This window comes from Panthera pardus, unplaced genomic scaffold (assembly GCF_024362965.1).
Source record: "Panthera pardus isolate Hobbes unplaced genomic scaffold, ASM2436296v1 HiC_scaffold_17, whole genome shotgun sequence".
In the NCBI taxonomy this organism is placed as follows: domain Eukaryota; kingdom Metazoa; phylum Chordata; class Mammalia; order Carnivora; family Felidae; genus Panthera; species Panthera pardus.
Genome location: NW_026526732.1, coordinates 51286806 through 51308646, shown reverse-complemented (window position 1 = coordinate 51308646; position 21841 = coordinate 51286806). Strand labels below are relative to the sequence as shown.

Sequence of the window (21841 nt, the reverse complement as noted above, 5' to 3'; positions counted from 1 at the left end):
ATAACAGTAATCCTACTTACAAGACTATATGGAAAACCCCCAAAATACAAAAAATGCTTTATGAAGAAAACAATCACATAATTATCTATCATATTAGAATAAGGAACAAAGTTTCTGTCCAATAATATATACATATGATAGGATTATTATGTACCCATTAAAATGTTTCAAGAAACTCATAAATTTAGAAAATGTTTATAATATTAAGTGAAAAAAATCTGTAATACTATGACTATAGTATTACATTTTATAAAACAAAATAAAAATTATAAATTTAAAGAAATTTTAAAAAATTAAAATATTAAGAATGGTCATTACTAGGTAGAGAAATGGTGTGATTTTTATGCTTCTATACCTCCTAAGTTTACTACAGTGAAGACTTTAATATTAAAATATTGTTTTTAATATTACATTTATATACATTTAATGTTATATATTAAATATTATATATGTAATATATATTATATATAATACTAAAAACAATGATGTTTTATAATATATATTATAATATATATAATATATATATTATGCCAGGGGCATCTGGGTGGCTCAGTTGGTTAAACATCTGACTTCTGATTTCAACTCAGGTCATGATCTCACAGTTTGAGTTTTGAGCCCCGCATCTGGCTCTCCACTGACAGTGCGGAGGCTGCTTGGGATTCTCTCTCTCCCTCTCTCAAAATAAATAAATAAACTTAATAAAAATTGTTTTTTTTTCAAAAATGATGACTATCATCCTTTTATTTCAGCTGCACGACAAGTCTCAAATTTTGACAAGTAACAGCAACACAGAGTTAATGACTAACACATGGTAAGTTAACAGAGAACTAAAAACTAGATGTGTAAGTAAGGCTGAGACAGAAAAAATAGTTCAATTAAAAATATACCATATTTACCACCTATAAAGCCAAAGCCCCTCATATGATGGAAACTAATGTGTAAGAAACAGATATTCATACATTCTGGCAGTGAAACAAAGAGAAAGAGTCCCATTCATGTTAAAAGACCACATATGGGAACTAAGCAAAGCAAAACAAAACTAAAACTGTATTAGGAAGGGTGGGAAGGAAATTTTCTGTCTCCCACTTCAAGTCTTTAGAGGAAACTTCTACCCTATATTTCTGATCACTTTTTCTCAACCCTTTCTTAAACGGACTCCTGCAGGAGTTATTGCTGATCTGGACGGTAAAAGTCTGGCATTCACTGTGTCTTTTTTACTAGAGTCAAGAACATGGTGCTTTTACTAACATGGTCAGGTTAGTGTATATAGCGGACTCTTCCTATCTCTTCCCATCATTTAGACTAAGCCAAGTGGGCCTCTGCAGTCCTAGCCAACCTCCTCTGCTTCTGACTGAATGGCTGAAAAGAATTGCCTCTTCTTGCAACTGGTTAGGTAAATGGAATCAAGACACAGGTAGGTAGGACCCAAAGTCAACACTTAAACCACATGGATTAAGTCATATTCTCCAACTTAGCCCCTATCAGTTATATTCTACCTGGGTGATGCAAGTAATACACAATACCTACTTTACTGGTTAATAAATAAACCAATACTGATTCCTTTGCATTTTGCTATCGGCTGTGTGTGTGTGTGTGTGTGTGTGTGCGCGCGCACGTGCGTGTGTGTGTGTATCCGTCTACTGCTTCTCTGGAGATTCTTTAAAAAAAAAAAAAAAGGAGGAATAAGAGGAACTGAAGTCTATCTTGCACCCTAATAACTATACAAACTAACAGTAGTAACAGTATGATTGAAGATGTTGGCAACGTGAAAAGAAAGAGATATATAGTACAAACAACTTAATCTTCATTTAGATATATCATAAAAGTACTTAAAACATATGTATGCTCATTTTCACTTTTAAAAAATAAAGTTCTTTTAAAATTATAAAGTTACACTTTTGAGAAACAAATAGCATTTTTAAAATGATAAATATACTTTTCAAGTATTATGACATCCTTCTTAATCTGGTATCAAGTCACAGTGAGCCTCTGCATCTCTAATCCTTAAGGTTGACACAATGTTAATAGACCCAAGACCAATACTCTTCAACTTAAAGTTCTCAAGAGGCAACCATCCAGCTAGTTTGTGAATTTTCTCAGGAGTCCACAATTATGAATAGCTTTTACAATGATTTGCTTATAAATCCAGTATTACAGCCAGAAAATTAGCATTCAGGTACCAACGTTATACTCGCTACAATATACAGAGTGACTCAAAGGGAAAAAATAATTCTGATTACCTGGGCCTTTCTGGTACATCAGAAGGATTGCTGCAAAATGGTTCCTGGTAAATAGTTTCTGAAAGATCATGATCCAACAAAGTTGCCATAATTTCTTCCCTACTTGGCGGGGACATAAGTGGCTTCAAAATGTGAGCAGTTCGAGGGGTAAAACTGCCATTTTTAGATTGTGAGGGAGAGCTGGTAGACCTTGGTGAACTATCAGGAGTTGGTGTCAATATATCATTGTTTCTTGAAACATACAATTCTAAATCTTCAGAGGCTGCATCCACAAGTTCACCATCAGGGGAGGATAGTATTGTAGTAAAAGAGGCACTGACTGAGTCAAGAGACTGTTGCATCTCTTTTCTGGTATGACCTTGAATCCAGTCTGAAGTGCCTGGCTGTGAGAAGCTAAGAAACACTTCTTTGCTTACTGAACTTCTATTCAATCTGGATTTTTCGTTCAGACAGTCCTCTGTCTGCTGGACACAGAAAGAATCCATTATTGAATTAGAGCGAGCTGTTAGAGGATGAAAGCTACTTTTCCACTGGTTGTGGCGATGATTCTCATTGCTATCTACGGATGACTTCTCAAATAGTTCAGGACTTAGCGTACCTGATCTAATCCATGAGGTTGAGTCTGAGGCATGATGTTTTTTGTCTTCATCACACTTCTGGTTATCATGACTTAAAAACTCACTTTTTTCTATCGTTTGTCCTGGGAAAAGATCCTGAACTGCATCACTTAGGAACTTCTGTGGCAAATTCTGATCAGCAGGGACAAACTGACTTCCAGAATAAAAGCTACAAAATCCAGTTTGACCTATTGCATTAATATCAAAATTATAATTATGTTCAGGAGACAAGCTATCTTCAAGTGAATAACAACTCTCAAAACCTGGATCTGAAAAAAAGATGGGACTGTCATCCGATAGAGAGTTATCCACCTGGCCAGAGTTCTGTAAATTGAGAGAGTCTACTTTAAGAAGTTTGGGAATTTTTTCTTTAGGTTTTGTACTTCTAGGAGTTCGAGGTTTTCTTGAAGATGTTACTGATCGTGTTCGTTTAATTGTTTTGTTTTGCTCAAGGGAGCCAGAAATATTTTTGTTTGGTTGAGGTTTACTAGATGATGGGTCTTGCATAATATTTGCATTTTGTGCTTTTTGCTGTCTCTTCTGTAACAATTCTTTTAGAACTGCCAGTCCAGACTGGCCTTCACCAAATGCTGAAGGTGTTGACACATTTCGACTTTTACACTGAGAAAGTGCTTTGGTTTGTGAAATTGCTTCTGACAATGACCTCTGTTTTACCCTTTCAGGTTTAAAATTTGACATATCTAAAATAAAGCCCCTTTGTTTTTGCTCCCATGCTATTTGTTTGATTGGACTTCTCAAAGAAGTTACAAAGCAATTATTAGGCATTTGGCTTTCCTCTGAAGATGCATTTCCTGGAGTACAAGTTTCACTGTGCTTTGACTGTTCTGCCATGCACACAATCTGCTGCTGACTGTCTTTGCAATGCAAAAAGTTAGGGGCATATGCCTGGTCTGGCTTTGAGTCTAAAGAATTACGATATTCATTTAACTTTCCGATGGATGACAAATAGTTTTTTTGTGTATTTGCATTCTCTTCCGTCTTTGGAGACATTATACCCGAAGATATCTGTGTATTCTGGGCTACCTGAGATAAATGGTTGGAAAGATCAAATATGTTTTTTTGAATCAAAGTTGATTCCTTTAGAGTAAACATAGCACTTTGATTGTGAGACCTCTGGACATTAATTTTTGAGATTCCAGGTCCCAAAGAACTACAAACAACTGATGAATGCAAATCATCTCGTGAGCTGGGGAAGCCTGATTGTAAATCAGGCTTCTTGCTTTCTAAGAAAGAAGAAAAGCAGCCAGATAAATTCTGTTGTGCATGAATTCCAGTGGGCAGGGGAGCAGAAAGGGGATGATCTACAGCAGAGCTCATTAGTGACACATCTTTCTGTTTAAAAAGTAGTTGAGAGCCTCCAGAACTATTTGAGGTCTCAGACACATTCTGATGTTTCAGCACAAACTTAACTTCAGCACCAGACTGAGACTTAATTTTTTCATCTTTCATTATGTGCTTTCTTGACATACCTTTCTCATTTGTTTTTTGTTTCTGTTTTGCTCTCGGTTTCTTTTTTCCATCATCTCCTAATTTATTTGTCTGATTTCGTTTGTTCCTTTTCTTAGTAACTACAGAAGGATTAACAAGCTTAGTTTTGGATTTCTTAACCTGCGCTCTTGCTCGACTATTTTTTTCCATACGAGAATTAACAGTCTTGTTATTACATGCATTAGGACCCTTAAAAAGCATTGCTTCTTTATCTGCAGCAGCCATCATTTCTTCAGCTCTTGGATCTGTGGGAGACCAGCAGCGAGGGGGAGAAGAATTTATGGGACTTGTGCTTCTCTCAGAAAGAAAACCTAGTTTAGACATAACGTCACTATAATTCAAGTCACAGTCTTCGGTTTCAGCATTGTAGGATGGTGAGGGAGGAGACAGGATAGCATGTGACCGTTTTCTCCTGAAAGACAAAGTTCTTTTAATATTTTCACTATTTGTCCTTTGTTGCTTACCAGTTTTTTTCTTTGCAGACTTATGTTTTGATTTTCTTCTGTGACTTTTCTTTGGTGTTAGTGGATAAATGGGATATTTGGTTGCAGGGGAGTCAGGAACTTTTGGCCAAAAATCCTTCAAAGGTGCAAGCTTTTTATATAGTTCCATTTTTTCCTCTGTCAATATAACTTGTTTTTCTTTAGAGTCTATTTTTCCTAGCTTCACAAGCATATTTTTTCTCCCTCTAAATCTATTAATAATAATATATTTTATGATGACAGGGGGCAACTTTTTAGACATTTTTCTTCGTTTTCGAGATTTGAGAGTTCCATCTAAACTTTCACCAATTTCCATAGGATGAGGTAGGCTAATTTTTGAGTTGTGTGTTACAAAACTTGACTCACTATCTTCAGTCTCATAATTCACCTTGCGTTTCGCTCTCAGTGTATATTTATTTCCATACAATCCAAAGGACTGCTCAGTTTCTAAGGTTCCATCTCCAAAGTGACAGTCTATAAAACCGTCTGTGGGGGTTTTATTTTCAAAAGCTCCACGAGTGACTTTAATTAAATCATTGGCCAATACATTATCCTTCTCAGGATTACTATTACAGGGATTATTTTGTATACAATTATCTTTTGTGGATACAGTTTCACTAGTTTTGGTAGAAGTCTCTTGATGACCTATAAGCTTCTTTTTATTTATTTTTAATCGGGACTGTTTACTGCTGGATTGTAGTTTGTATGTTACAGGCGAGAGTTTCTGTGGTCTACTGAGACAGTTAGAAAGAACAACACTGGGAAAAAACATATAATGTGCTGCTTGCTGGCTGAGGCTTGGCTTTTCAGTTTTATGTTCTTGAAACTCTTCATATCTAATTTTAAGTTTATTTAGCCCACTTTCATCAGCAATGCTATCAAGAGAATGTACCATAGTTCTATTCTCTCCTGAGCATGATAGCAATTCACAATTTTCAGTTAATGATGAAGGGAATAAACTATTCAGAGCTGTGCTGTTTCCTTTTTCATTTCCTTCAGAGGATAATTTACTTTTTGAATGACTAAGGTCAGAAAAGTTGAAAGAATTTTTGCCCAATGTACTTTCACTACTATGACGGTTCATATGGATAAAAGGGGCATCCTTATCAATTTTTCTAATGTTTGTATACTTTCTACTTGGTACTTGTCTTGTAACAGATGGGATATCTTCTTCATAATCAAAAATACTACTTTCACAGGAAGATACTGGGAGGATATCTTTCTTACTACTTTCTTTATGAGAGTTTTCTGAATGGACAGAACTGCTTAAAGATCCAGGGTATTTCATAGAGTAAGTGCTTTCATTTGTAAAAGAAGCAACTGAATGATCTAGACATTTTTCTATATTGTTTGGCTGTGGGAGGTCTTCAATTAAATCTTCCTTGTTTAAAACATGGGAAGAAAGGGCACTTGTGTGTTTACACTGAAAGGTAATCTTAGCAGAAGATGGGGGTTCTAATGTAGCAGCATCTTTGTGAAAGATGGAAGGTTTTACTGATAGCTTGCTCGTTGCAATCACAGAAGAGTGAGTTCTAGAATTTTCGTTGTTCAATGGATTGTCTGAAATGGGGGAAAAAAGAATTTATTTCACCTCCGTGCTTTTAATTTTTAAGATCTTTTCCCATGCTATCACCATGAAAGAAATTGTATGAAATTTTCTATGCTTAAAATGGTTGTCTCAACAAAAAGGTTGTTCCTATCATTAGGATAATAACTCAATCTAAATAATCAAGAGGCAGCCATACTTGATTATTAGTCATTATTTTAAACATATATTCCTTTGATCAGAAATAAATTATATTCATATTCAGTGCCTTTTTGGGGAATAGGGAAAAATACAGTCATCTTGAAAATTTTTCCTTAAGCAATATGCTTCTTTGCATTATCACTTCAAATAAGCTATTTCTTTTTTTTCAAGTTTTTATTTAAATTCGTTAGTTAACATCTGAGCATATTTCTTGCAGTTTCTTATGCTACTTAAATGTTAACATGGTCAACTGATTAAAGTTTATGAAACTTTAAATCAGTGATTTACAAATGTTATCCTCTTAGAAATGAGAAAGAATCACATATCTACATACTCAAACAAAAAATCTTGCAGGACAAAACGTAACAGTACTGTCAGAGCCTCACAGTTAGCCAATTTCATAAGAAAGTCTGATTACAGTTTTAAAATCAAATACATATTTAGCCCCTACGTAATGAAATGCTCATAGTGTATCAGTTTACTTACCACTATTTTCATCTGCAGTTCCATCTAACTGAGGTATAGAAAGATTGGCTAGAAGCAAACTGTTATTACTCCATTCCATTTCTTCTTCTGAAGACGAATCATCTTCTTCAGTTGAGCTTCTATGGTTATTTCTACACAGTGATCTAGAGAATATTAAGATTCGCTAGTGAGTACGATCATAGAAAAAAGCATGTCAGATTCGAACAGCTGCCTAATGTGATGCTATAATAATAAAACTAAAAAGATCTGAAAATTGTAACTTTAAAAATAAAAGCAGATTTATTTTGCTTTAGTATCACGTCCTATAAAAAGTTATTGCAGATAGACTTAAAATCCTTTTCATGTGAGCTACAGGACAACATCATTTCTGTATCCAAGCTCTGTAATATCCTAGATGATCATATCTAATCATGTTTTTTGTTTTTAAATAGGCTTCACAAAACCCAGCATAGAGCCCAACACGGGGCTTGAACTCATGACCTTAAGATCAAGACCTGAAATAAGATCAAGAGTCTGATGTTTAACCAACTGAGCCACCCTGGCACCCCTAAATTATGTTCTTCCATATATTCTCCCCTTCATCCTATCATTAAATATACACATATAACAGCATGGGTGAGAACCCAGTAACATCTAAAAAAGGTGGAATCTCAGCATATTTTAAGAAGTCTCCACAAATATACAATCTCTATACTGTGAACTGGAAACGAACAAAGAGGTAAGCAAGGGGGTACGCAGGTCAGGTTGAAAGAGAAAACAACAGGGATCAGAGAGAGGCTAGGAAGTGGTAAAGGTGTTGGGTCAATCCCAGCAGTGGCTGTAAAGAGGGTTAATAAGGAATTCAGATGGGCTGTGAAATCCAGAATGACTTCATCTTTTATTGATTAAAATTTTTTCACTAGGTCCTAGGCTTGATATTTTCCCTTCTATTCGGATGGGCAAACTTACTTTCTATCTATACCTAAGTTTTTCTTTCTCTTGTCTCAAAAATTTGAAAATGTCCCTTAATTATACACAGAACAGATTTTCCATTAAGCCTTTACCAAATCACAATTTGTCCTAAAGTCACTTTCTTAGGAGCTGAAAGAATTATTAGAGGTCATCTGGTCCAATTTTCTACTCAAAAACCTTATTTTTAATAGATGCTAAAACCTCCAGTTTTGCATTCTCAGTTTAAGGAGCTTGCTGTCTCACAGGGTAATTAATCTTTTCCACTGTTAATTTTTAGTGATTTTCTTCCTATATTACACAAAACTTTCCAATTTCCATACATTATTCCTGTTTTTGTCTGGTGTTGCTATACGTAGCCTATCTATGCTATATTTCACATGATAACCTTTAAAATATTTGAAGGCATTTATCATTTGCCCCATAATTCCTAATTAGACCAAACATCTATTCTTCGTACTGTTTTTTTTTTTAAATGTTTATTTTTGAGAGAGAGAGAGAGCATGAGTGGGGGAGGGGCAGAGAGAAGGAGACAGAATCTGAAGCAAGTTCCAGGCTCTGAGCTGCTAGCACAGAGCCCGATGCAGGGCTCAAACTCACGAACCATGAGATCATGACCTGAGCCGAAGTGGGACGCTCAACTGACTAAGCCACTCAAGTGCCCCTATTTTTTAAGGATGTTTATTTATTTATTCCAAAAGAGAGAGAGCGTGAGTAGGGTAGGGGTAGAGAAAGAGAAAAGAGAATCCTAAGCAGGCTCTACGCATAGCACGGAGTCCAACTTGGGGCTTGATCTCACAAATATGAGATCATGACCTGAGCCAAAATCAAGAGTTGGACATTCATCTGACTGAGCCACCAGGTGCCCCTTGTCACTGCTCTTTAAAAGTGTATGTTCACAGATCCTTCCTTTTCTTCCTCTTTTTTCTCTTTACTTTCTCAGGATTCTTAAAATATGGTATTCAGGGCAGAATAGAACATCCACTATACAAGAGAATTGAATGAGTCTTTTTCTAGACACCATACTTCTATTTTTCAATCTCTATCTAATATGCATTTATGAAATGTTTATTAAATATTATGAAATGAAAGGTTTTGTTTTCCCAAGGTTGACTTGGGCATGGTTTTCACAGAATTGATTCAGGAAATCAAACACTGATTCTGTCTGGACCAGGTAGCATTAGTTCTTCAAAGGTCAAGGGCTGAGTCTCTGAATGATTTATAACTGTCACAGCAAAGGGAGCTGAATACATTAAGCTAGGAAAAGTATAAAATAATATTACGCAGGTTTGGAATTTTCTACTCATAGAATGAAAATGGAATTCTTTGTAGGAACACAGTTTGAAAATATAGAAGAAAGGATTCTGATATACACCCAGATAACAAGGGGCCAGAAATTTTATTTTTAAGTAGTGTTGAGAAACTAGAGGAAATCTTACATGTATATTTAATATTTATGGATTAATCTCTTCCACCCTTCAATAATGGCTTTGAGGGTGAAAATTTCAAACAAAAGAGTTTGGAGGTTTTAGTACTGTCTACATAACTTTAAAGGAGAGGCATACTCAGTGTTTCAGTCTCAGAAGCCTAATCTTTTTCTACATACAGAGATACAACTCAAAGCAATCAGGCTCACAAGAGACTGATGTGGGGGCACCTGAGTGGCTCAGCTGGTTGAGCACCGACTTCTTCTCAGGTCACGATCTTGCAGTTCGTGGGTTCAAGCACCACGTTGGGCTCTGGGTTGACAGCTCAGAGCCTGGAGCCTGCTTCGGATTCTGTGTCTCCCTCTCTCTCTCTCTGCCCCTACCCTGCTCACACTCTGTCTTTCAAAAATGAATAGACATTAAAAAAAAGAGAGAGACTGATGTGGAAAACTATCTTATGCATTCAGCCATCTTATTCATTTAGCTTGAGAAATGAGCCAGAATATCAGTGTCTGTTTCTGAGACTCTTTTATTTTTAATATTTAATTCCTTCAGTCTAATCAGGCCTAAAAGCTTTTTCTTATTTTCAAGCTGACCCTATAACTGTAACTCCAACCCATTAACAGTTTAACTCTCAGAAGGTATTCTTTTTCCCCAAATTCAGAGAGAAGGAGGCCTTCTACTTTGTCCCATTTATGATCCACACATATATAAACAGATGACTTCTGTAATTTAGGTTTATAGGGGAAATGGGAATTGAAGGAAGGTGGTCAAAAGGTACAAACTTACAGTTATAAGATAAGTACTAGGGATGTAATATACAACATGGTGGCTATAGTTACCACTCCTGTATGATAAAGAGGAAAGTTGTTAGAGTAAATCCTGAGAGTTCTTATTAAAAGAAGAAACATTTGTTTCCTCCCCTCCCCCCATTTCTTTTTACTGTATCTATCTGAGATGATGCATATTAACTAAACTTATTCTGGTAATCATTTCACAATGTATGTAAGTCAAACCTTTATGCTGTACAACTGGAACTCATACAGTGATGTAGGATAATTATATCTCAATAAAACTGCCAAAAATCCCCACTTAGATTTAATCTTTTTAAATGTAGCTTTTATTTTGCTTAGAATATGAAGCTTATGCCACATGAAAAACAAAGCACTACTTTAAAGGGATTTAAAAGAAGACTATTAGTTTGTAAAGTATTTAACATTACGAATAATAGTAAATAATAATTTCTAATTAAAGGAGAGTGATAATGACAATAGGAAATTATTAAAGTAATGGAAATAACTAAAACGTTACCTCTTTTTGGCACAAGGTTCTTCAATATTGCTGTCCCATCTCTGAGACATCACCAAACTAAGCTCCATTTCCTCTTTTTCAATCTGTGGTTCATTTTCTTCATCATCACTATTTTGGGAATTTTTAGGGTTTCCAAAGAAATGACGTTGTGATGGCATCCTATTTCTTCCTGCCTGATATCCATCATTTTCCAAACCAGCAAGAAGATGTACCAGAGCCTCATCAGGACTACTGTCCACTATAAAACAAGTGAAGCATCACCAACAAATAACTTTTCAACAGAATTCAGATCGGTTATAAAACAACAAAATCACAGATACTGGCACATACTGAAAGAATACAGCTGACTTCTTTGTTGATGTAGCTCTTTTATCAAAGTGTGATGTCTTTGGACTACTTGCACTGGAATGATTTTGTGTCTTCCCAGACCCCATCCTATATCTAAGGAATCAGAATTTCTGAGGTAGGGCCCAGGAATCTGCATTTAACAAGCTGCCCAAACTGTTACTGCACAAGTAAGCTTGAGGAGCACTAAACAACATCCAGTCACTAGTGTTCAAACATAAAATATGTAATAAATGTATGATTGATGCTAAGCAAGAAGTGCCTTAAAAACAATACATGTGAACATCTTATCCTCACTTAAGTTTTATTTAGCTCACAGGATAGACAAATGAAACCTGCAGTTGAACAACACAAGAAAGCTTTTAAGTGGTTAATGACATTATTTTAAAAACCTTGAAGACTACAATGATGCCATATGAGGATGCCACTTCATATGTACTAGGGTTGCCAAATCAAAGACAAACCATAAGTACTGGCAAGGGAGTAAAGAAATTAGAACCTTTCCACACTGTTGATCAGTGTAAAATGGTGCAGCAGCTTTGGAAAAAAGCTTGATGGATCCTCAAGATGTTACACAGTTACCATAAGATACAGAAATTCCACTCTTGATATATACCCAAGATAACTAAAAACATACGTCCACACAAAAACACATGAATAACCACAGCAGCATTATTCATAACTGCCAAACAAAATGGAAACGACTCACATATCCATCATCCTACGAATGGATAAATGAACGATGTTACATCCTTATGATGGAATATTCTTCAGTAGTGAAAAGGAATGAAGTACTGACACATGCTACAACTTGGATGAAACCTAAAAACATTATGCTAAGTGGAAGAAACCACCAACAAAAGTTACATGATTTCCATTTATATGAAATAACCAAAATTGGTAAATCCGGTGAAGGAGAAAATAGATCAGTGGTTGTCAAGAGCTGAGAGGAGGAAAGAATGAGAAGTAACTGCTAATGGTTATGGGTTTTTTTTGGGGGGGGGGTGCTAAAAATGTCCTGGGTTGATAGTGGTAATGGTTGCATAACTCTGTGAACATGATAAAATTCACTGTACACACCAGAAGGTAAATTTTATGGTTATGTGAAATATTTCAATAAAAGCTATTATTAAAAAAAAAGACCATGAAGATGGAGGTTTGCTCGAAGCTAATACATAACTTTTTTCTCTGTCAAATGAGATAATATACTCCCTATTTACTAAAATACCAGGTTTCAGGTTTTCTTCACTGACATTAAAGAAATTGGTTCACATACGCTACCAAACATAAGGCCAAAATAAAAGATATTTGCTTGCAAAAGCCAGTTTGGCAAAAATCTTTCTTAAACCTAGAACTGCAATCCATTTTTCCTGTCTCATTCTTAAAAACAAGACTAGTATTACCAAATGAACTACAGATATTTGACTTGCACTTCTTTGACTAACACAGAGAATGCATTTGTGACTAACACATAAATTCCAAGCTTAGGGCAAGGTGGAATTTATCTACTAATGATACATTTTATTTGCCTAATGTAATGAAATAAGGATATACCTCTCTCACTCTTTTTTTCAATTCTTTCATTTTCTTTGTGTTCCTCTCTTTTAGCTGCCTATTTTTTCTTTGGATCATTTCTTTCTTGATATGCCATTCATTTATAAAAGAAGAAAGTTTCCTACTCTTGTCTAAATTGTTCTTGAAATATGACTGTGTACAATAATTTTGGAACTGGTCCTAGTCAATTTGTGTTCCATTCGAATGAAAATGAAGATAACAGAGGACACTGTAGAAAGCTGGGAACACAACTGATGCCATCTCTCATTTGATACAGTAAGAATGGAAAAAATACAAAGTTCACAATAAAAGAAACATAAAATCATGACACCAAGCAAAACAAGAGGCATCAAACTCAATGACATATCACTTTCTGCAATGAAATTTTAATTTAATGTTTTTTTTTTTTTTAATTTTTTTTTTCAACGTTTTTTATTTATTTTTGGGACAGAGACAGACAGAGCATGAACGGGGGAGGGGCAGAGAGAGAGGGAGACGCAGAATCGGAAACAGGCTCCAGGCTCCGAGCCATCAGCCCAGAGCCTGACGCGGGGCTCGAACTCACGGACTGCGAGATCGTGACCTGGCTGAAGTCGGACGCTTAACCGACTGCGCCACCCAGGCGCCCCTAATGTTTATTTTTGAGAGACAGAGCGAGTGCAAGGGCATGAGCAGGGGAGGGACAGAGATAGAAGGAAAGAGAGAATCTCAAGCAGGAGAGTGCAGAGCCCAATGTGGGGCTTGATCATGACCTGAGCCAAAATTAAGAGCCTGACACTTAACCAACTGAGCCACCCAATGCCCCATAATGAAATTTTAAATAAATTTCTGAACAAGATGGCAGTAATTTCGACTAAATTAATGAAATGAAATCTAGCAAATGCCTTATGATGCTAATGAAAATGCATCTAGGGAAATGCAAAAACACACAGAAATAACTGTCATGTTCTATACTAGCCAAAAACTAATGACTCAAAAAGAATTGTTCAGGAAATTTCTGATACTCACAAAGGAAGACTCGATTATGGTATTTAATTATGTACTAAACTTTGTGGAGAATTTTGAATTCAAAATGAATGCATTTTCCCCCTAAAACAATATGGCTGTTCTCCAACCAAAGTGAAGTTAAAAAAAAAAAAGGGAAGTGGGGGTGGGGGCACCTGGGTGACTCAGTCAGTTAAGCGTCTGACTTTGGCTCAGGTCATGATCTCATAGTTCATGGTTTAAGCCCAGTGTCAGGCTCCATGCTGACAGTGCGGAGCCCTCTTGGGATTCATTCTCTCTCTCTCTCTCTCTCTCTCTCTCTCTCTCTCTCACTGCCCACCCCCCCCACTGTCCCTCCCCGACATGTGCTTTCTCTCCCTCTCAAAATAAACTTAAAAAAAAAAAAAAAAAAAAAAAGAAAGGAAAGGAATTCTTTTCTTTCACAATTGTTTTTTTAGGAAAAGCTGTGTAGCTACTTCATTTAATTCAAGGCTTCATTTTTATACTTACAATAAGGATTTACTGAACATGCAACATTAACCTCTTTAAACCAAAGGAAAAATCCCCCCTCACATACATACTTTCATTGATTAAAATACTGAAAATTTGTGGTAGAATCATTACTTACAGAAAACTGGTGACTCATTCAGTCTTTGGGTCAAAGGCTGAAAAGTCTGACTATTTTCCATGAGGTTCAAAATTGCTTCTTCATTAATAAGAGCTTCCTCCACTTTGTGTATAGTGTGACCTTAAGATGACAAAAAATACAAAAACATTAAAGCAATGGCTTAAATCTAAAATTTATTGTTAAGAATTTGTGCAAATTAGGAAACATGACAATGCAAACCTATTTAAAAATTTGAGGCATTAGTGATATATATGTTAAATAAAAACATAATAAAACTTAGTAAAAGCCACAGGAATATTTAGTCACGTGGATTAAAAAAAAAAAAGAAATAAACAAGGACCTTGAATCTGTAATTCACTAAATATTTACAATCTCATTAATCCTACCCAGCTTGTACAGTTATATTACTCTGATAAAAATCATTGCAAATTAAAATATACAAAGGGAAAAGTGTAATACAATTCTTTATTCTCTATGGCTTAAAACTGTAAATTTTACACTTTTCAGCTTTCAACTCATGATCTAAAAATTTCTTTCAGAGCCTAAATGTCCATCAACTGATGAATGGATAAAAAAACTGTGGTTTATATACACAATAGAGTACTACGTGGCAATGAGAAAGAATGAAATATGGCCTTTTGTAGCAACATGGATGGAACTGGAGAGTGTTATGCTAAGTGAAATGAGCCATACAGACAAAGACAGATACCATATGGTTTCACTCTTATGTGGATCCTGAGAAACTTAACAGAAACCCATGGGGGAGGGGAAGGAAAAAAAAAAAAAAAGAGGTTAGAGTGGAAGAGAGCCAAAGCATAAGAGACTCTTAAAAACTGAGAACAAACTGAGGGTTGATGGGGGGTGGGAGGGAGTGGAGGGTGGGTGATGGGTATTGAGGAGGGCACCTTTTGGGATGAGCACTGGGTGTTGTATGGAAACCAATTTGACAATAAATTTCATATACTAAAAAAAAAAAAAAAGAACTCAAAACGGTTTCACAACACCAAAAAAAAATAAAAATAAAAAAATAAAAAAATATAAAAATTTTTTTCAACATTTGATTTTTATAAGTCTAATTGTACAAAGGGATTCAATAATTTTAAGAATAAAGATAAAATTGGGGGTGCCTGGGTGGCTCAGTCGGTTGAGTGTCCGGCTTCGGCTCAGGTCATGATCACACGGTTTGTGAGTTCAAGCCCCGCGTTGGGCTCCTTGCTGACAGCTCAGAGCCTGGAGCCTGCTTCCAATTCTGTGTCTCCCTCTCTCTCTGCTCCTCCCCCATTCATGCTGTCTCTCTCTTTCTCTCAAAAATAAATAAACATTAAAAAAAAAAAGAATAAAGATAAAATGAGTCTCATATTATAATCTAGTCAAAGAGAGAGAGTAACAATAAAAAGCAAATAGTAGTAGGATAAAAAAGACTACAGCAAAAAAGGGCATGTAGTTACAGCTAACTGGAAAACAGTTCTGTTTTTCTACTTCTGGTATGCAGACTTAAAACTAAGTGCTTTCAACAGTTTTTCAAAAAGTTAAAGTCTTCAGGAAAAAGTTTTTTAAAAGTTTATTTATTTGAGAGAGAGTGCATGTGTTCACATGTGCATGAGGTGGGGAGGGGTCGGGGGGGGGGGGAGAGAATCCCAAGCAAGCTCTGCGCTCTCAGCACAGAGCCCAATATGGGGCTTGACCTCACGAACTGTGAAATCATGACCTGAGCCAAAATCAAGAGTTGGATGCTTAGCCAACTGAGCCAGCCAGGTGCCCCTCAGGAAGAAATATTTTTAACACATCCTAGGACACAGTGGGCTAATAAAGAGTATTTCATCAAAACAAAAGAACAAATATACAAACTGTGAAAAATAGCTCATCCCCAAGCAAAAGACAACTGAGAGGATCAGTAAAAACAAAAGCTGGTTCTCAGAATGTTAATAATAAAATAGACAAGACTGACAAGAATGATCAAAACAAAATAGAAGGCATAAATAATGTTAGAAATAAGAGTGAAAGTACCAAAAATAAGAGAGATATTAAAGTATTACTATGAACAACGTTATACCAAAAACATGGAAAAATCAGATAAAATGAATAATTTCTTAGGAAAAACATGATATAAAACCAGACTCAAACAGAAATAGAAATCTTGAGTAGACTTGTAACAGTTATGGAAATTGAACTAGTAGTTCAAAATCCACTCACTCTATTTTCAGTCCCAACACAAAATTCACCCACTATTCAGTTTGGATGTTTTTATAGATGAGATCTATCAAATCTCTAAGAAATAGATTATACAAATCCAATAAAAATTGTGTTTTGTTTTTAATTGCAGTATAGTTGACATAATGTGTTATATTTGTTTCAGGTTTTCAACATAGTGATCTGACAATTTTATACACCATTAAAATTCTTGAAAAAAGTTCGAAATAAACGAAACTCCACAACTCACTTAATGAAGCAAAGTATGAATCTTTCTTGGTTAAAAACAAAAAGTATAAATTCCAAACAAAGTGTTAGCAAAGTAGACATAGCAATGTTTCAAAAAACACCACACCATGACAAAGAAGAGTTATTTCAGTAGTGCACACATAACTTGACATTAGAAAATAAAAATCATTTTAATGTAACTATATTATCAGAGGGATAATAAAAGGGAAAAAAAAGTGACTATTTCAAATTCAGAAAATTTGGTAAAATTTCATTTAATACCCATTCATGAGTTTTGAAAAACTAAACTTCATAGCAAAGAAAGAGGAGAGATATTAACCTAATTAAAGTTATCTACCAACATCCTGTAGTAAATTTCATATTTAATGATGAAATATAGAAGCCTTTCCCTTCAAAACCAGGAAAAAGACCATTATTTCTAACTAGCATTATTCTAGAGTTCTTAAACAATGCATTAAAAAAATTTTAAGTATGAAGATGGGAAAAGAAGTAGTAAAGTTGTTATTTACACATGATGACTCTACACACAAAATATCCAATAGAAAAGACATATAAAACTATTAGTACTAGGGTGTGTTGGTGGCTCAGTCGGTTAAGCATCAGGCTCCTGATTTTGGCTCAGGTCATGATCTCATGGACCGTGCGATTCCAGGTCCGGTTCAATGCGGACAGCACGCGGAGCCTCCTTGGGATTCACTCCATCTCTCTCTCTGTCCCTCCCCTGCGTAAGTGTGTGCATGCATGCTCACTCTCTCCCTCCCTCAAAATAAAAAGAAACATTAAAAAAAACTATTCGCGGTAATAAAAGTTGCTGTATATAAGACTGACATACAAAAGTTCAGTGAAGCTCCTAAATACCAGTAATTAGAAGATGTGATTTTTGAAAGATAAACTCCTAAGTGCAACAATTAAGACACCTGGAGTATCTCTAATAAAAGATATCAAATTTTACAAAAGAAAATGGCAAAACTCTATTAAAAGATACGAAAGAAGACCTAGTAAAATGAGAAATATATCATGTTCATAGAGGAGATGATTTGGCACACAGAAAGATTAAAAATGTTAATTAATCAGTATATAAATTCAATAAAATCCCAGAAATGAACAATCGGAAACTAAAATTAATAGGGGACAGTTTTTTGTTTTTTGTTTTTTTTTTCAAAGATCAAGAGTAGGGACACCTGGCTGGCTCAGTCAGTGGAGTGTACTAGTCTTGATCTCAGGGTTGTGAGTTCGAGCCCCATGTTGTGTGCAGAGGTTACTTGAAATAAAAAAAATCTTAAAAAAAAAAAAAAGATCAAAAGCAGATAAGACAATTTTGAAGATGAACAAGTTAAGGTCTGCCCTTGATATATATCAACACTTACATGTCAATAGTAATTACAGCAATGTGACATTAACGTAGGGGAATGTGACTGCATGACTGAAGTGAGAGAATTCAGTGGGAATAAAATTTTTTTCAGTAAATATGTTGAAAAACTAGCTATTTATATTTAGAAAAATAGATACAATTAGATCCTTATTATATTCAAGTAACATTTCAGATGCATTGAAGACCTAAAAGTGAAAAACCAAATTGTAAGCACACATAAGCCTTACGGATACACTTGCATTACATCAGGGTAGGAAAGGACTTGTAAACCAGGTACAAAAACCAAACCATTAAGGAAAAAGAAGTTGTTAAATGGATATCAAAATTGAAGATGTGCAAATAAACCTAACCAAAGATGTAAAAGATCGGTATGCTGAAAACAATAGAAAACTTATGAAAGAAACTGAAGAAGACACAAAGAAATGGAAAAAGATTCCATGCTCATGGATTCAAAGAATAAACATTGTTAAAATGTCAATAACACCCAAAGCTATCTACACATTCAATGCAATCCCAATCAAAATTGCACCGGCATTCTTCTCAACATTAGAATAAACAATCCTAAAATTTGTATGGAACCACAAAAGACCCCGAATAGCCAAAGTAATGTTGAAAAAGAAAACCAAAGCAGGAGGCATCACAATCCCAGACTTTAGCCTCTACTACAAAGCTGTAATCATCAAGACAGTATGGTAGTGGCAGAAAAAACAGACACGTAGACCAATGGAATACAGAACCCAGAATTGGACCCACAAATATATGGCCAACTAATCTTTGACAAAGCAGGAAAAAGTATCCAATGGAAAAAATACATTCTCTTTAGCAAATGAAACTAGACCACTTTTTCACCATACACAAAAATAAACTCAAAATGGATGAAAGACCTAAATGTGAGACAGGAAACCACCACAATCCTAGAGGAGAAAGCACGCAAAAACCTCTTCGACCTCAGCTGCAGCAACTTAACACATCTCCGCAGGAAAGGGAAACAAAAGCAAAAATGAACTATTGGGACTTCATCAAGATAAAAAGTTTCTGCATGGCAAAGGAAACAATCAGCAAAACTAAAAGGCAACCAACGGAATGGGAAAAGATATTTGCAAATGACATATCGGATAAAGTGTTAGTATCCAAAATCTATAAAGAATTTACTAGACTCAACACCTGAAAAACAAATAATCCAGTGAAGTAATGGGCAGAACACATGAATAGACACTTTTCCAAAGAAGACATCCAGATGGCTAACAGACACATGAAAAGATGCTCAACATCACTCACCATCAGGGAAATACAAATCAAAACCACACTGAGATACCACCTCACACCAGTCAGAGTGTCTAAAATGAACAAGTCAGGAAACAACAGATGCTGGCAAGAATGTGGAGAAATGGGTACCCTCCTCTTGCACTGTTGGTTGGAATGCAAACTGGTGCAGCCACTCTGGAAAACAGTGTGGAGGTTCCTCAAAAAATTAAAAATAGAACTACCCTACAACCCAGCAATAGCACTACTAGGAATTTATCCAAAGGACGCAGGAATGCTGATTCATAGGGGCACAGGTACCCCCAATGTTTTCAGCAGTGCTTTCAACAAGAGCCAAATTATGGAAAGAGCCTAAATGTCCATCAGCTGATGAATGGATAAAGAAGATGTGGCTTATATATACAATGGAATACTACTTGGCAATGAGAAAGAATGAAATGCTGCCAGTTGCAGCAACGTGGATGGAACTGGAGGATATTATGCTAAGTGAAATAAATCAGAGAAAGACAGATATCATATGTTTTCACTCATATGTGGAACTTGAGAAACTTAACAGAAGACCATAGGGGAAGAGAAGGGGAAAAAAAAATAGTTACAAACAGAGAGGGAGGGAGGCAAACGATGAGACTCTTAAATACAGAGAACAAATCTTGATGATTACAGAGAACAAACTGACTCTTAAATACAGGTTGATGGGGTTGGGGGAGAGGGGAAAATGGGTGATGGGCATTGAGGACAGCACATGTTGGGATGAGCACTAGGTACTGTAGACAAGCGATGAATCACAGGAATCTACCCCCAAAACCAAGAGCACACTGTATATACACTGTATGTTAGCCAAGTTGACAATAAATTACATTAAAAAATTATTAAAAAAATAAATAGCAAAAAAATGTCATGAGAACATAATGCACACATGGTGACTACAGTCAAAAAACAAAAACAAAAAAACGAAATTGAAGATGTGCAAACACTTAAAATGAGCCACAAATATGAATAAGCAATTCTCAGATAAAAAACACAAATGCTCAAAGTTATTAGCAATCAGACATGCAAATTAAACTAAGAAGATTCCATTTCAAAGAATCAGAATGGCAAAAAGAAAACATTTTTTAACATTTTTTTTGAGACAGAGAGAGACAGAGCATGAATGGGGGAGGGTCAGAGAGAGAGGGAGACACAGAATCCGAAACAGGCTCCAGGCTCTGAGCGGTCAGCACAGAGCCCGACGCGGGGCTCGAACTCACGGACCGCGAGATCATGACCTGAGCTGAAGTCAGACGCTCAAACGACTGAGCCACCCAGGCGCCCCAAAAAATTTTAAATATAAGCTCTAGGGGTGCCTGGGTGGCTTAGTCAGTTAAGTGTCTGACTCTTGATCTTGGCTCAGGTCATGCTCTCATGGTCTGTGAGTTTGAGCCCTGTATCAGGTGGGTCTGTGCTGATGGCATGGGGCCCGCTTGGGATTCTCTCTCTCTCCTCTCTCTCTCTCTCAAAATAAATAAAAGAATTTAAATATAAGCTCTAATACATTGTGGGAATGTAAACTTAGATATAATCATTTTACAGACTAATTTTTGTAATATGGCATTACTACTATAATGATGTTTTTATTGTTAACATACTTTGAAATCTGAAAAATGGAGCTCTAAAAATAACAGAGCTTATGGGTGGAAAGGTTAAGGCAAAACCAATGCAACTTTGTAACCACAGCACTAACAAATTCCAATAACTGGCACCCAAGGAGATAACTCTGATCAGCCCAGTGTGGCTAGAAGCTGTCATAGTGGATATTAAAATGCTCTGAAAATAACAGTATGGAAATGCTGGGTACATTTTTTATTAGAGTGCGGCTGGCAGACGCTAAGAAAAGCAAATGCAAGCAGAACTCTGAGCCAGTAGGCTGCCATTAAGGGGAGCTCAAGAGATCTCAGGTGTAACTTGCCATGAGTCAGAGATTGCACAATGCTGGGATGCATCTCTTAGGGAGGGGGAAGCCCTGAGTGTAGATGCTCATTTTGAATTGTAGTTTAATATGGTCAAGAGGGGTGCCTGGATGGCTCAGTCGGTTAGGTGTCTGGCTCTTGATTTTGCCTAAGGTCATGATCTCAGGGTCATGAGATTGAGCTCCATGTTGGACTCTGCGCTCTCTCCCTATCCCTCTCCTCCTCTCAAGAAATAAATAAAATAAAGTCTTTAAAAATATATATGGTCAAAAGAGCCTCTGCTGCTAATGAGGCAGTATAAAAGAGGCTTTTCTATTACTGCTTAAAGCTGTAATTTTACTCCTGCTACTCTGGCTCCCTTGCTTAGAAAAACTGCATACGAAACAATGTGACTATGGAATAAAACTTTGATTATTCTTTTATTTACCAACTGTGTATAAGCTAACTACATTTTTACAGAAACTCTATTAGAACATATGCTATCTAGGTAGAGTACATATACCCTAAGACCTGGCAAATTACACTTCTATATGTCTTCTATAG

General features: G+C 35.9%; 1 protein-coding gene across 5 annotated transcripts in view; it reads right to left on the bottom strand.

Moving 5' to 3' along the window:
* The window catches only part of REV3L (REV3 like, DNA directed polymerase zeta catalytic subunit), a 171305-nt gene that overhangs the window by 69228 nt on the left and 80236 nt on the right, over positions 1 to 21841 (bottom strand). For all 5 annotated transcript variants that reach the window (XR_002078270.2, XM_019443109.2, XM_053904570.1 and 2 more), the window contains exons 10-13: positions 14279 to 14398; positions 10768 to 11005; positions 7082 to 7224; positions 2241 to 6408 (exon numbers count right to left, since the gene is read on the bottom strand). Coding sequence is in view for 4 of the 5 variants with exons in the window: in XM_019443109.2 (XP_019298654.2) it covers positions 2241 to 6408; positions 7082 to 7224; positions 10768 to 11005; positions 14279 to 14398 (4669 nt within the window). In the remaining variant the exon portion in view is untranslated. The remainder of the gene's footprint in view (positions 1 to 2240; positions 6409 to 7081; positions 7225 to 10767; positions 11006 to 14278; positions 14399 to 21841) is intronic.